The 13543-nt window shown below is 38.6% G+C and overlaps 1 protein-coding gene across 1 annotated transcript in view; it reads left to right on the forward strand.

Annotated features, from left to right (window-relative positions):
- ARHGAP10 (Rho GTPase activating protein 10) overlaps positions 1 to 13543 on the forward strand; it is a 146561-nt gene that overhangs the window by 32767 nt on the left and 100251 nt on the right. The window contains exons 2-3 of the mRNA XM_010131407.1: positions 6167 to 6262; positions 6351 to 6412. Of these exons, the coding sequence (XP_010129709.1) occupies positions 6167 to 6262; positions 6351 to 6412 (158 nt within the window). The remainder of the gene's footprint in view (positions 1 to 6166; positions 6263 to 6350; positions 6413 to 13543) is intronic.

Here is a 13543-nt window from a genome sequence, read left to right on the forward strand (position 1 = left end):
AAGAGCGGTGATCTGAATTCATAGGCTATTTCATTTAAGATGAGCTGTGAGGGGTTAATGCTTCATTGCCCATATTCAGATATAGATTTGGTTATGTGGGGTTGCCCATCCACCACAACACTTATAAGTTGGAGAATATAATGGCAAAATTGAACTCTTCCTCTTGTTTGTTGTATTTTGAAAATTGTAATTCTTATTTGTGTGTGCACGTGTGCGTGTAAACTTGATCTAGAGTAACTTCCTTCTGACACCAAATTTCTGATGGTTTTTAGTAAATAATAAACTGCATCATGACTTTAGTACAATTGGTATAGATTTGTCACAGACCTGAGCATATCAAGGTGTGAAGCTGTTAAATGCTGGACGCTCAGGAGCTGTGGCTGGAAAGATGTCTTTGGGCCAGCTGTGTCACTACTGGAATTAAACTCAAATGGTGAGAGGTGATTTTCCGTATCTTGTTTTAAAGGTGTGGGATGGTCCAGACTGTATTATGCTGAGGTGGGGGGAGGCGGAGAGGAGAGAAGTTGAGCTATCTGACAAGTCAGTAATGAGTTGATTTTTGAATCCTCATACCTGAATTTGATAAGCTTTCAGAAACTCAGGAGTTGCCTTGGGTAATGTGATGCTGTTGAAATAGAACTCCAGAAACATTTAGTCTTTGAACTTGATTTCTGTTTTAGATTTGAGGGGAATCGAATAACTGGATTTTAGCTTTATTGTAATTTTCTTCTGTTTTGATAATTCTTTCAATATACTTATCAGCTAAAAATTAGTTTGTTTGGTTTCAGGGAGCTGGAACATGTTACTGCTCTTAAGAATCTGCCACATGCCTTGCAACTGCTAAGTTGATAAGTAAATCTTGTTTATCCGTCTTACTAACGTGATAACTACATCCTGTTCATGTTCTCAGTGTTGTGAATTATGTTAGGTTCATTGTTCACCTTGCTAAAGGGGACACAGAAACAGGGGATTACTTTTGTAAGCACAGAGATGGCGAATGTTTTGTTCTAAACATTGTACAAGTCCATATTGCAGCTCTTGGACAAAACATTTTAAGTGCTCTGTTCCTCTGAAACTGCTTTGTTAGCTCTTGCAAGTGAGGTTGATGCCTGGGAAGAAGTGGAGAGAAGCTGACTTCCGTTCAGCTTGTCCTTGCCTGTTTCACGACTGTGTAGCTTGCCTGATCTTTTCCTACTGCAAAGAGAATAGATCAGGAAGTCTGATATTGGAATCATAGAACTGTTTAGGATGGAGAAGACCTTTAGGATCATCGAGTCCAACTGTTAATCTAATGCTACCAAGTCCTTAATGTGGTAATGTAGCTTGAAGATGAGCTTGGTAAATCTAAGTATTTGTTAACTTTGTAGCTTTTTGAGGAGGGTGATGTTGAATGAGACCAGAGCAATTTTTCTTCACTATGAGGGTGGTGGGGCACTGGAACATGTCCCATCCCTGAAAGTGTTCAAGGCCAGGTTGGATGGGGCTTTGAGTAACCTGGTCTAGGGGAAGGTGCCCCTGCCCATGGCAGGAGGGGTTGGAACTTTAGGTGATCTTTAAGGTCCCTTCCAACTCAAACCATTCTGTCATTCTATGAATTTTAACCCACGTTAAAGCTGCCAGAAATCTGTCATCTGGAGCGTATTTGGTAGTGTCAATGAGATTTGTAGTTAGGGATGAGGAATGGCGGTGTAATTCCAGTCCTCCTTAATGATACAGTAGAAGTGAGGTTTGATATAGAAATCTGTATTTTGCTGTAGAAAACTATTAATACTAATACAGAAGGCTGTTATGAGCAGGTAATTCTCCTGTCGTGCAAAAGAGATCTAGGATAGCTTTAGGAAGCAATGTTGTTTTGCTCTGTGCTGGAGTTTTAGTTTAGGTGGCTAGTGCTGCAGGTAATACTTGGTTTTAAAGGGAGTGATTGGAGTCTGGTGCTAGGAAGGCTGGTCACCACCTAGCAACTAATGGTGTCGTGTTGGCTCCACTCAACTCAGATAAGGAACAAAAATATTTTCCTCCAAATTCAAATTGAAAAATGTAGAGGTTTTTGTGTGGGGCACCGGCAGTGCATCTGGCATGGGGTGAGCTGACGGGAGCGCTTGTTATTGCAGCTTGTTCAGAGCAGAGTGGGAGAGCTGGCAACTGCTTCTATTTCTTCTGGTGCATTTTTAAGTAGTTACATTCAAATGTGAAAAAAAAATACAGTGTACTGATAACATTAACGAAGAGAGAAAACCAGAAGCCCTCTTGTTCTTCTGTCCCTCCCTTCTCTCTTTGGAAGTGTGTCTGCCTTTCTCTTCAGTCTTCTGGTTAAAACATTCAGCAGTACTTGGTTTCTTTTAGTGTCTTAAAGTGAGTTTTTGAAATTACTCTGCCTTACGGGTTTGCCAGGATTAAATTTTACTCAAGGGAAGAGAGTTAGCGTTTGGTTGATATTTAAATGCTCTTTGATTTTGAATGCTGTGTTCCTCACTTTAAAGGATAGCAGCAGCTTCCAACAAGCAACAACCCTTTTACTGCTGCTTATAACTTTTTTTTGGTGTTACTGTATAGGATGTGGACATTAAAGGGAATAAAATAATTACTTTCTGACCCCCTATATTCTCACTGTTTTTTCAGTAACCTACAGCATTAATGAAATAATCAGAGTAACTGGCTGTGCTGTTTGATACATACTTATGTACTGTCATATTCTAATGTATGTAGCTGGCATCTGTATGCTTTTAGTCTGTTAAATAGCACATACTGGTCTTGCAGGCTGATGTGGAACAATACTAGGATGAATCTGTCAGTGCCAGCTGAGTAATTTTGCTGTAGGGAAGGTCTTCTCACACAGAGTGGAAGAAAGCCAAGTTATATTTCACAAATTTTGAACTTAAGCGACAATGCTCAGCATTTAAATCAGAACACAGTAGTAAGAGTATAGAACTTATGATGACATCGGCATCTACGTTGTTTTTATGGAGTTTTATAAATGCTTATAATTATGTGTACATCTGTGTGTGTACAGTAGGGTATGTGGAATTTACTGGGGTGGAGGCTAGAGCAGTTTCATGCTGTTTGCCCCACAGTGGAAGGTTTGACTGCAGGTGGTATTGGGTGTCTCCCTCTGGACATGGTTTGTCAGGCGGCAAGAAAATCCAACAAAGGGTTATGTTATGGTTTTGAGTCTAGCCACCATCCTCACAGTTTTTCCTGTGCTGTAGCGAGGCATGTTCAGTGTTCTTGCTCTGACCTTTTGAGAAAGTTTTCCTTCATCTCTACTTGGTGCTCAATTTTGTTTCTTTTAGTTTAGCAAGAGGCAAACCAGAGACTCTTCTTTTCCTGTGAATGGACCAGCAAGATGCCAGTTTTACAATAGACCAGTGCTATTTTGGCCTAGGGAATGAAAATACCATGTGACCCTAAATGTAAATTTAGGTAAAATAAAACTAGGCTGATGGAGATGTATAAACATCAGAGGATGAATCTTATAGTTAACATCTGCTGACTAAGCAGGATTTAAAATCTTTTTGTTTTAACAACAGTTCAGACTCTGAATACTGCAGAAGTCTGTTGAACCAAATGGGTGGAGTGTTCTTCTCCCAGTCTGGAGATTTGTTGCTTCCCAGTTATGTCTTGCAACATGTGATTGTTTTTTACTTTGCTCCAGTGACTTCTCACCTTTGAAAGTGACAAGTTCTTAAAATCCATCAGAAAATCTCTTTCTATTTCTTCATCTTTTCTTCTAGGTGTTGGTTCGATAGCCAGGTATTTTTTGGCTTTTTTTTGACCCATCAGGTCATTCTTCTGTGTCCCAAACCCCCAGTCTCCCCCTACCTCCTCATGATTTCCAGAATTTTCTGGAACAGTTCTTTTAACTGTTCGGAGTTGGTTTGTGGAAAGACATTGCAAAACTTTAATGTGCCTTCATGGCTTTAATACAGGAACTCTGCAAATCTGGCTTTGGTGTGTTAAAAGATTACTGTTTCCAACCGCCTCCTCAGCCCTTTGCTCAGTGATTTCCAATCTTTGCAGATTTGGTAAAGAGAAATGCTTGGACGTGTCTTTTTGAACCTGTGAGAAGCTCAGTGTTTTGGTTCAGCCCCTTCTCAACCAAAGATGTTGAACTTTGCACTGAAAGAGTTCTGTCTGCTGTCACTGTCACCAGAGAGGTGGCTTTTGGTGGAGAGGTGGGATATGCAGCCGTGCAGGAGGAGGATCCTCACTGCTCTAGAAAGGCTCATCAGAGCCTATAGCCCACTTCAGTGTTGTAGCATCCTAAAAAGGAAAGAGGGGTGGTGCATGCGTGCGGTGCTGCATGCCTCCTCTGTATTAAACAACTTGCTCAACATTGTTTGAATACTTCACCTTTACAAGTGGGAGTAAACGTCATAAAGAATTTCTTCCTCTAGCTCTCATATGACAGGGCTTTGGTAAGGGATTATCGGATTCAAGAAAATTACATAAGTTTGGAAGTGTGTGTATTGTTGGACCCATTCTCCCATAAATAAACTCTTTTCAGCCTCGTGTTGTGACCTGGCTCACAAATAAGTATAATGTTAGATATTTAAGGAACTTGTTATTTTCCATATTTAAGCCTTTCATATCTGGCAGAACTTGTTTCTTTTGCTGTCTGCTTTATGAACAGCCTTTTAGCTCACAAGACATTTGTTTTAAAATTCCTGTGTTTCCTTTCACATGGGAATTGTGCTAGTTTTTCCTTCAACCTTCTTATCCTTCTACCTTCAGCGTGGTGCAGCATCCTGCTGCTTCATGTGTGGAAGGGTACATGTATAGGCTTTAGAAGAAGCTGCCAAAGGGAGGTGAGTACCTGGCAGCATGGCATTGTGGGAAATAGTGCTGTTACACAATAGGTGAGGAAGGACTAAGGAGAAATGGGAGAAGAGAGAGGAACATGCAGTGGAAAAGAATAGAAAGTTGTTGTTTTTCATTTTAGGTTGTATCTTGCTGTTTGTGGATTATTTGTGACTTACCCTTTTAAGTGGTTGAGCTGAACTTCCAGTTTGGTATTGTATGTCAAAGTTGTACTCAGCTATGATATGTGATAAAACATATGATGTGTTGGATGCAGGACGTATCATAAAGTTATTTAAAAAAAAAAATAAAGAAAACCAAAACTAGAACAGCAAAAAAAAGCCCGGGTTTGTAGTTTTTTAGCTCTAGTTAATATTGAAGAACAAAATGTTTAGCTGGTGCGTTAAAAGAGTTGTTCTGAGTCCTTCAGAACTGCATGTGATAAGAAGGTGATTATAGATTAACTAAATATTTCAGATTGTCCTTAACCTTGGCTGACAACAAAAATTTGAGTAAAACCTTTACTACTGGCTACAAGCGTACCAGGATGTGCATCCTTTTGTTCCATTGAGCAATTTCATCCTTCTAGAACTCATGGTGTTCCCATCCTGCACATCAGCACAACGGAAAAGTGTGTGCACACTGCATATTTACAGCTTTGTAAATCTTAATAAAGGTTTACAATGACGATATTGTGGCTGAATGTGGAGTCTGATTATTTCCTGAAGGATGCAAGAGTGCAGCCCTCCAACTCCAAGCTGTCAAATGCTAATAGGTAAAAAGTGAAGAAAATGTTTTAGGAATGTTTCGTAACAGTTATTATACGAAATTAATGCTGTGCATTTATCTTAACTAACTTTTGTCATTTTGAGTACCAGTGCAACAATTCTTTTAAATTTGGTTTATGTATAAATATTTCACTAAAAGTGCTGTTTGTGAAAAGTATATAAAAAATCCTAAGATGCATATTTGTGCCTACAAATATACTGAAAAAAACCAGTGAATTTAGGTTAGCAGAGTAAGACAGCTGGCACAACATATTCTAAGTTGTGCCTTGAAGTTCTGTACTTGGAGATCTGTTTGTATAGCCTGTGCCCTAAATTGTGGTATAGTGAAGCTTAAGAATAGGTCTAATATTTTACACGTGATCACGCTTGCTTTCTCTTATATAATCTTCTATAAAGAAATCTGTGTGACATATTCCCAAATGAGATCAGAAGAAGGTTAGGCAATATTGGATGTCTTCTAATATCCTTAGGCAGACCTGTGTTAAGGGTTTGTTGTGAAAGTTGATTATTCCAGGGCCAGGGGGATCTTCCAGCCTTCTTAGAATGAGTCCTTAACCTGTGCCTTTTTTTTTTCCATGCAGACCTTTCAGCAGCCCAGAGAAAATTTGCCCATTCTCTGAGAGACTTTAAATTTGAATTCATTGGTGATGCAGAGACAGATGATGAAAGATACATAGGTAGGTAAGAGGTGAACTCTTAAGTGGCTGTATTTTGCCCTGCCATCCTGCAACGTGATTAAACTTTTTTTCTGGGTTTGTGTTACAGATGCGTCTCTTCATGAGTTTTCAAACTTCTTAAAAAATCTGGAAGAACAAAGAGAAATTTTGGTGAGTTGCAATAAAAGTTTTAAAAAGCTGTACATACGGCAAAGAGTAAGATGAAAGTCAAAGTTACCTGCTGCTTTGTTCACAGAGATGTTGATATCAAAAACTTAACAATGAAAGCCCTCGTTGTGCAGCCTCTGATTCTGTAGTGTAGTTACAGATAGCAGCTATTTCTCATTTCTCTCCTATAGTCAGGACAGATAACTGTAAGGTGGTTTAAAATGGTAGTGCCCTGATCATTTATGGCAGGAATGAATGGGAAAACCATCATATAGTTGTTTATAATTTACAGTAAAAAGTAAGATAAAAGTTTTAATATTGCAACAGGACACCCAGGCTTGGGAAATTACCCAGATTTGGATCCAGGAACTCTGTGGCTCTAGCCCCAACATTTACGTGGATCTGGGATGCAATCTGTTGGCTGAATGCAGTAGCAGACTTACAAACCTTTTCTTTGTAGGTGAGCTTTCTGGTGGAGGGCTGCATATGTTCATGTTTAGTTGCTCTGTTTTGTAGAAGGGAGTGTTCTTCATTTGTGTGTCTGCAATTGTGTAAGGTTTTAGTATAACATGGGAAAGATTGGCTGCATATATTGTAGGCTGAGAGCTCTGCAATGCGCCTTGCTATCTTGATGACCTACGTTTTCCAGAAGATGAGAGGCTTCTTTCTGGGTGGTACCAGAGTTCTCCTCTGCAGTTGCACACCCAGCTTTTGTTTCAGAGCAGCGATTCATAGAGTGGATGACGTGAACCCACTTTTCTTCTGTGTGCGCATCTAGGAAATGCTCTTAGATCTGCCTAGATGCAATTATGTTCCTCAGTATTTGCCATGTGATTATATCTTTTATCTTTCTGGAAGTCAGTGACCACTTGGCATTGCTTGAGAGGAAACAGACCTATCTGTGTTCTGTGCCTGCAGCGTAGCGTTACGTAGATAGGTGAGAGGAGAACTTGTGAACAATGGTTTTGGGGTTCTTTTTCACATTTCTCTCTCTGGCAGTCCTGTGTCTGGTCATATTCATGGTTCCTTGAGACTGCTGTGTTATGTCCTGGTATGTGCTGAGCTGGAATCACATTTGGATCAGAATTAACACTGATGTGGTTCCTTGCACATTCCTGAAGAATACTGTCTTTACATAGCTGAGACAACTTCTCAATATTGTGAGTTGTTTTGCCAAGTTGTTAGGGATTTGCTCAAGTATGTTTGAATACTTTTTTGTTTTTTCATAATTCCAAAGTACAATTTTTCTCTGCTTTTTCCTGCCATCCATAGCTGTATTTTATTTTAATGAAGTTGCATACATCTAATTAGTGAAAGCCTTTGGGAAATTTTACAATGAAAAACACTGTTAGAACAGCGACGGTTTGAAAAATGGGAGCATAAAATATCGTGGGGCAAATATTTAATTCAAGATAGAAACAGAATTATTCTCTGAGTTACCAGATGTGTAGCCTTTTCATTGCATCTGTAGTCTAGCAAATGTTATTTATCATTTCTAGAGTGAGTTAATATAGCAGTGGCTGTAAGTCTCTGAGAAAATAATTGTGTGGTGGCTGCTAAAGACAGTTTTCAGTAGCTGCTACTTTTTTTTTTTTTTTTTTTTTTTTTTTTTTTTTTTTCCAAATGGATCCTGTTCCTCCCAGGCTTCTAAAAACAGTTTTCAGTAGCGTCTTTTTTTTTTTTTTTTTTTTTTACTTCTCCATGGATGTTTTGCCAGTGGCATGAACTCTAAGGATACTCCCATGGAGAATACTAGGGCATGTTGCCCTCACAGATGTTTGGAATCATGTCAGGGATCCAAAGACTTTCCATTAAGATGCAAAGTATATAGCAGTTTTTTTTCCTTTGTTAAGAATGCTCTTTATTGATCATTTTTCCCATTACCATTTTTTGAAAATGACCAGGTTTCTGCCTGCTCACTTCAGTTTCAGTGCAGAATTGCAGATAGATTTCAATCTCATAAAGAAAAATTAAAGAAATCGATGAATAATTATATAACTAAGGATATTTCAGATACTGGTGTGCATTTTAATTTTTAGGTATTTGAGAAAAGGGTTATTTTCTTTTCACAACCATATTGTAAATGAAATAAATTTGCGCTTAAAATACTTTCTAAACTGAGATTAAATACTCATCACCTACTCTTCTCATGGTTTTTGGAAATCATTGTTTGTGGTGAATCCAGAGCCCACGAAACTTTCCGTAACTGTTTACCATAAATTTACTTATTTCATTATCATTTGGCTGGTAAATAGTTATTTGGTGGAATATATATTTATTTCATTCAGATGTTGGAGTTTTGCTCTTCATGGTTTTACCTTTTCTTCCATCTCCTTCAAAGGCTGTTGAAATTATATCCCAGCGGTCAAAGGATTTACTTGCTTGTGAAAAGAGAAGTCGGCATTAATCCAAACATTTCACTGGAATTATTACAGACTGGCTGAATCAAAAACAAGTTAAGCTTTTGCATAGCACTGTAGCTTGATGATGTTCCCCAGGGCAGGTAGGAAATAGATCACTTTGTCCCTGAGGATATTCTGGAAATTATTTTTACATGTTAAGGATGAATGGAGACATAGGATTTACATTTGGCTCCTTTGTCATTAGGGAAGTGTTGTGGAAGTGCAGGGATGAAAACGAACCTCATAAGACAAGTGAGAAAAAGTTGGAGATGAACAAGCACCAAGGGGGTGATGCTAAGATGTTCTATTCTGCCACCTTGCCGTTCCCCTGCTTGCCAGGGAGAGCACCAAACCTCCCTCCCAGCTCCAGTTTTCACGACAGCAGAAGCAGGTCTGGTTCTTGTGATGGACTCAGAACAACGGGCTTCGCTGGCTGCCCTCATTTAAACTGCAGTGATGAGCAGCACAGGGCTGCCCGTGGTTGCCCCTTTCCTTCTCCTTCATCTTCCCTTTTACCAGCTCTATACCTCCCTTCCTCCATACCAGTCTTCTCCAAAATGACCAGCCTGCCCCTAATTAATTTTCTCTGTCGATTCCAGGCTTGTTAAATCATAACCAAATGTGACAGCACTTCTACTGTTCCCCCAGTAACCTCAGCAGTACTTGGCACTACTGGTGTGGTCACCAGTATTTTCACTGTTACCCTTTCAAAATGGTGTCTTACAGCTGTATTTTTCCTTCTTCAATTTAATTACACTGAGTTTAGACTATCTTTTTTGTCTTAAAATTTTTAATCCTGCTTTGTGAAAGCATTGACACTTTCTCTTGGATTTATGTCACTCTACATGTCTGTTTGGTGGAGTTATTGGTAGGTGATTCCATAAATTGCTACTGAAAATCAGATTATGCAGGAAACTTGGCAGTAGTTTCTTATACCATGCTTGAAATGTCCTCTTAGCTGAACAGCTATTTTTCAGGGTAGTTTTTCAGCCAGGATGGTACTTTCTCATTCTTTCTGTAGTTTATTTGGTACAACCATGTCACCACCTTTGCTTTTGAGAACGTTGTGTGGGTCAGCATTGAAAACTTCATTGAGGAGATCAGCTACTTTGCTCATCTTGAAAAAGAAACTAGATACTGTTCTGAACAAATTAGCTTTTAACCTTCTATAGTGTGTTCCAGGACTTCTGGGTATCACAATTTCTACATCTGGTCTGTAACTTCCTCAATTCCTGCTTTCTCCTCCTCTTCTCACTTTTATATTGCTGCTGTGTTTGCTCTTCTACCGTCTTCTGGGGCCTTGCTGCTTCTCCCTTAAATTTGCTTTGCTGAGGTCCTAAAGAGCTCTGCAGCAAAGCCCCTTCTGAAGTGAATGCAGTTCTTCAGTTGTGTAATGTAGGAATATGTCTATTGTTCTTGAGAAATCCTGACTTGCCTTAAGATCTTGTATTTTTTTCCCCACTTTGTTAGATGGTTTGCTGTAATGAATGGAGATTTGTTTCCTTTGTCAAGGTTATTAAAATCTGCTGTTTTCTTACAGTCAATTGTTGATTTATTTTAACAATTTCCAGTCACATAATGGTTTTATAGTTTCCTTCCTCCCTGTTTTCTGAAATACATATGAAGAACCCCTTTTCTACAGAAGCTTTCTTTGCCTCTTGCCAAATATGTGTTTTTTGCCTTAGTCTTTCTAACTTTGTCCCGAGTAGTTGCGTATTTCCTTTTTACTCCATCACATTTCTTTTTGTGTAGGATTTCTGATACAATTATACTCAGCTTACTATGTTTCCTGTCATTTCCCAAAGCATTATAAACTTGCTGTTCTACTTTGATATGGTTGGTCTCTTCTATTTCCTACTACAGTTTTGCACACTTCTATTCCTTCAGATGTCTTTGGAGGAAAGATGCTACATAATTATTTTTTGAACCTTTTTTTCCCCTTCCTTTTTTTCTTTTTGTGAAGAAGAAAGACTATTGTTCTTATGTCACAAGTATCTTTGCAATTCTGGCCTCTCAAAAATCTTATTGCATTCTTTGTCAGCTTTACCAGGTTGTCAGAATCAAAGTCAAAATAGCATCTCTCTGAAAAGCAGAATTATTCCCAGCATATATCAGGAATATGAGAAACTGTTTCTCTATGGATTTTTAAAGAAATATCTCAGTGAAGACACTATTGTATTCTTTCTTCTACTTCCCCTTAAAAAAAAAGGGAAGGGGGGCGAGAAAAAAGGTTTCCCAGTTGTTAGGGTTAAAAGAATTTAAGGGAAGTTTAAAGGGATACACTCCAAAGGTTAAAGGTAGAGTTTAAATGAGCTGTGCAAATATGTACATATACTTATTTATGCTTTCCTCTTCTGATGAAGTATTTAAGTGCATGAGTATTTATTTCACAGGCTAAGTGCTCACTTAACACACAGTATTCATGAGTAGCTCACTATTACCTTTTGTTCGGTGATTCTGTATTTAGTTTAGACTAGTTTGCTATGAAGAGAGTGGTATTTTTTTCTGAGCTTTTCTTTGGTCTTTTGCACATGGGTATTTAATCTATCTTCACAGTAATCTGAAGAAATCTGTGTGATAGAGCAAGCAGTTTACTCATTGATTTAGGGTAAAAAATTATCCAATAGTTCTGGTCGTAAGACGCATTCAAGATCTGTTCAGAAAGAGTTCAAGGCATTATACAGAACCCCATATGTGCAGATCCTTTTAAGTCCCCTGACAGCACAGACTACTAAATGTATCTGCCAAGCCAGTGGAAAAGACCTAATTTGTGACCTTTTCTCAAAAATTAGGCTGTCAACAGCATACTGAACATCTCAGATGCAGAGATAGAGGCACTGATAAAACAGAATTTCTCGGGAACAGCATTTGACTACCTTAATTGCAGGACCTAGATACTATTTTTTCATGTCCAAATTGTTCAATTTAATAATTTTTCCAGTTTTAGAATCAAGCAGAATAATTATTGTTGTATCTTACTACCCAACCTTCCCTTTTTCTCTGCATGGCAAATAACTGTCAGAATATGGAACACAAATGAGGAACTGTGACTGCTTCAGACACATCTCTGTGTTTTGGTGATTCCTGACGTTGAATGTTTGATTGTTTGTTTGGGTTTTTTTAATGTTATATACAGTCTTCTGAAATTGTTTTGCAAGTTACATATGAACTTATGCACATTAATCTATACAATAAAGATGACTATTGTCTTCACAGTAGAAAAAAAAGTACGGAGCCATCTCTCCGTGCATTCCTTCCCATCTCTGAGTGATTGTGGCTGAAAAGTTCCGTTACCACTAGCTTCCTCTTCCAGATAACTTTGTGGCTTCACATGCATCAACATAACTCACTAGAGAATTTCCATTCTGTTATTTCATCAATGGGAAATGTTTGGAATTTGCATTGTAGAACTGTCACCAGTTTGGATTTTGCTGGTTGTTAATAACACCACTGTTTCTTGTGGAGGACTGTGCTGACAATAACCAAGCAGTTCATTCTTGACCGAACACTGCAGCCGTTGTTTGCTGTTGGATTGCTTGCCTTTCAGTGGCGTCTTTTTGTTCAGCAATGAGCTTTGCCATGCATGAAGAAAATGGGCATTATACTATTTCCTTTCCTGTGCATCCTTTTCACTTTGTCAAGATCTTTGCATGACTGCTAATTTCAAAGCATGGACTGGAAGTGATTCTCTAGTCGTATGAGAACTAGACCGATGCTCTGGTGCATTCTGCTGTTCAGCTCTTGCATGTTGGGTTTGCTAAGGGAAGGTCTTTTCGTTGGAGGAGTTATCTACTGCTTTCCTCCACTTCAAGTGGGGAAAAGCTGATTTGTTACTGTTTGTGAAACTCTTTCTGTTTTCTTTTCCTGTTTGTTACATTTATATCTTTATAGTATTCTTCTGTTTGTAGTGGAAAGTATTTAATAAGAAAAAACTTATGCAAAAGCCAGGACTATTAAATACATTTAGTAAGTAATCTTTACTAAAACCCACCATCTTTAATTGTATTTTTTTAAAAAGGAAAGATTTTGTTGTTGGCATTGTTTGCTTATGATACCGATTTAATTTTTGAGGCCAGCAGTTTCATGGCAAGTGAATCAATGCAAAGTCTTTCAAAGCAAAGCACACTAGAACAGATCGATCATAGCAGGTATTTTTAGCTGTCTTTAGATCAGTCATAAACTTCCACTGAACCGGAAATAACCTTTGACTAGAAGGAGAGTCTTGCTATTATATTCTCTGTAAGCCAAGGCTGCCGAGTCAGAAGAGTCAGAAAATGCAGAGTACGGGAGTCTGCCTGTATTGTGGCTTGTGGGGCAGTGGACCAATGGTCTAGGAAATTTCCCCTGAAACAATTTGAGGAAGTTGTAGTGGTCTTACCACATCCTGGGAATAGTTTTCTGAAATGCTTAAGAGGAAAGTTGTGTCACAGTTGCCTCCTGGCATCACAGAAATGCATAAACTAGATTGTCTGCAAGACAGATATATCTGTCCGCTTGACTCTTGTTATTAGACAGCTTCCTCTGAGGGCAGTGAATCCAGAGGAATGGATGTCACTTCTTTTTTATAGCTTCGGCACACATACAAAGACACACAATTATTAATGTGCTATGAGACTCCATAAAAATCCTTTGGTCTATGGACTCCAGTCTTTCTGAAAACCAAAAACTCTAACACCTGTGTTTGTAGACCCAGTGTGTGGCTGAGGCCTTTTGTTAATTAAGATTGTAGGGA

The sequence above is a fragment of the Buceros rhinoceros genome, unplaced genomic scaffold (genome assembly GCF_000710305.1).
Source record: "Buceros rhinoceros silvestris isolate BGI_N320 unplaced genomic scaffold, ASM71030v1 scaffold1112, whole genome shotgun sequence".
Classification (NCBI taxonomy): Eukaryota; Metazoa; Chordata; class Aves; order Bucerotiformes; family Bucerotidae; genus Buceros; species Buceros rhinoceros.